Consider the following 2,500-nt stretch of genomic DNA (forward strand, 5'->3'; position numbering starts at 1 on the left):
GAGAGAGAGAGAGGAGGAGAGAGGAGGAGAGAGAGAGAGGAGGAGAGAGAGAGGAGGAAGAGAGAGGGAGAGAGGGAGGGAGAGAGAGAGAGAGAGAGAGGGAGGGAGAGAGGGAGGGAGAGAGGGAGGAAGAGAGAGGGAGAGAGGGAGGGAGAGAGAGAGAGAGAGGGGAGGGAGAGGGATGGTGTTCACCTGTGGGACCATGTTTTTAAAGGAGTCCATTATGCGTGAGCTCTTGGCCTCTTGGTAGTAGGAGAAACAGCCGGTGATGATGACCACAGCTGCCAACACCACGCCGAGATACAACTGCCAGAGGAGAGGAGGACACATCCTATAGAGTCCCCACAATATCACCACAGACATCCCATAGAGTCCCCACACATACCACCACAGATATCCCATAGAGTCCCACAGAGTCCCCACATACCACCACAGACATCCTGTTGGAGTCCTCGGCAGAGTCCTTTACATACCACCACAGACATCCCATAGAAACCCCCACATACCACCACAGACATCCCATAGAGTCCCCAAATACCACCACAGACATCCCATAGAGTCCCCACATACCACCACAGATATCCCATAGAGTCCCATAGAGTCCCCACATACCACCACAGACATCTCATAGAGTCCCCACATACCACCACAGACATCCCATAGAGTCCCCAAATACCACCACAGACATCCCATAGAGTCCCCAAATACCACCACAGACATCCCATAGAGTCCCCACATACCACCACAGACATCCCATAGAGTCCCCACATACAGAATCTATCACAGACATCTGTGTGTATGCAGGCCAAAGCCAGACAGAAAAAAGACTTTCATGACATGTATCACTGACACTGACTTGTCGTGTCTTCTGTGTCGGCATGTAACAGCGCCGGTGTTCTAAAGGTGAGGTGACAGCACTGGTGTTCTAAAGGTGAGTTGACAGCACTGATGTTCTAAAGGTGAGGTGACAGCACTGATGTTCTAAAGGTGAGGTGACAGTGATGGTGTTCTAAATGTGAGGTGACAGTGATTGTTCTAAATGTAAGGTGACAGCACTGGTGTTCTAAAGGTGAGGTGACAGCACTGGTGTTCTAAAGGTGAGGTGACAGCACTGGTGTTCTAAAGGTGAGGTGACAGTGATGGTGTTCTAAAGGTGAGGTGACAGCACTGGGACAGTGATAGTGTTCTAAAGGTGAGGTGACAGCACTGGTGTTCTAAAGGTGAGGTGACAGCACAGGTGTTTTAAAGGTGAGGTGACAGTGACAGTGTTCTAAAGGTGAAGTGAGTGAAGGTGTTCTAAAGGTGACAGTGTGACGTGTGATATGACCGGTGTAGTGGGCAGTGTGACCGTGCTGACGCAACAGGGGTGACGTCTCTTCTCACGTTGTCATTGGCCGGCTCGTCCTCGGTGGCGGCCTGGATGCTGTAGGCGAAGAAGCAGAGGATGGCGCCGATCCAGAGCAGGATGGAGAAGCCGCCGAACAGCTGCTTGCAGAACTTGACCCACTCGGGCGTGGTGGGGGGAGGGGTCAGCGCGTTCGGCCCATCACGCGCCAGAATCTCCACAGCACGCTTGTTGGTCAGACCCTGGATATCACACAGCAGGGCTGTCAGCACCGTTACCCTGGCAACAGCATGTCTCAGAAGGAAAAATGCCACCCCAGAGATAAGTGTCACCCATGGCAACTGTAACCAAGCAGCTCCATCACACTTGGACTAGAATTTATGAAGAGGCTGAAAATCATCGTGAATCATTGAGTGCCAAAACGCACATTATATTTTTTTTTTAATTAAACTAGACACTCTAACACACCTTTTATATGTGATTTTGGAACTCTGTGATGAATAGAAATTAAATATATGACGATCCTCATGAAAAACGCACAATCCACATTTTATAATAACTCGTTGCCGCTTGTCGATTCAGTGACGCTTGCACGCCAGCTCAAAAAACCAGGCCATTTTCGTGGGTTTCATCACTAGCTCGCCAGGTCTCGCTGATCACTTCCGAAAGTTTACAGGCAACACTTAATATTTCATGAAAGACGCTTTTATCTCCATTTCTAGAAAAAAAACAGTGATTTAGATGAAAACTAGCCACTGTTTAGCTTGGGATTTCTAGAACAGAGGCTAGAAATACATGGTTTGCACCCACCGAGCTTAAAGTCTCAACTTATAAAACGAAAGCCATTGTATGTGTTCATAGCTATAACATAGAATATGCTGTGGCTGTACAAAAAATCATCAATGGTCTAGATTGCTGGCACTCTAGGACAAAGCTTGAAAACAGCTTGGCATTCAATGAGTTAAAATGACCACTGTTGACCACTGACCACTGGTACAATGACTGTTCCAGCTGATGAAATCCTATTGGGTGACCCATAGACAGGGGTGAAAGTAGTTTTTATTTTGGTGGTACTATGATATAGAGTTATAATGCTACGAAAGCCAACAAAAATTCTTTCACTTAGCCTTTAATTATTTATTATTTATTTGTTTG

The 2,500-nt window shown here is 47.5% G+C and overlaps 1 protein-coding gene across 1 annotated transcript in view; it reads right to left on the bottom strand.

The window, feature by feature from the left end:
* atp1a2a (ATPase Na+/K+ transporting subunit alpha 2a) overlaps window positions 1-2,500 on the bottom strand; it is a 56,050-nt gene that overhangs the window by 45,431 nt on the left and 8,119 nt on the right. Inside the window, 2 exon segments of the mRNA XM_048228244.1 lie at window positions 193-306; window positions 1,384-1,587. Of these exon segments, the coding sequence (XP_048084201.1) occupies window positions 193-306; window positions 1,384-1,587 (318 nt within the window).

The sequence above is a fragment of the Alosa alosa genome, chromosome 19, assembly GCF_017589495.1.
Source record: "Alosa alosa isolate M-15738 ecotype Scorff River chromosome 19, AALO_Geno_1.1, whole genome shotgun sequence".
NCBI lineage: Eukaryota > Metazoa > Chordata > Actinopteri > Clupeiformes > Clupeidae > Alosa > Alosa alosa.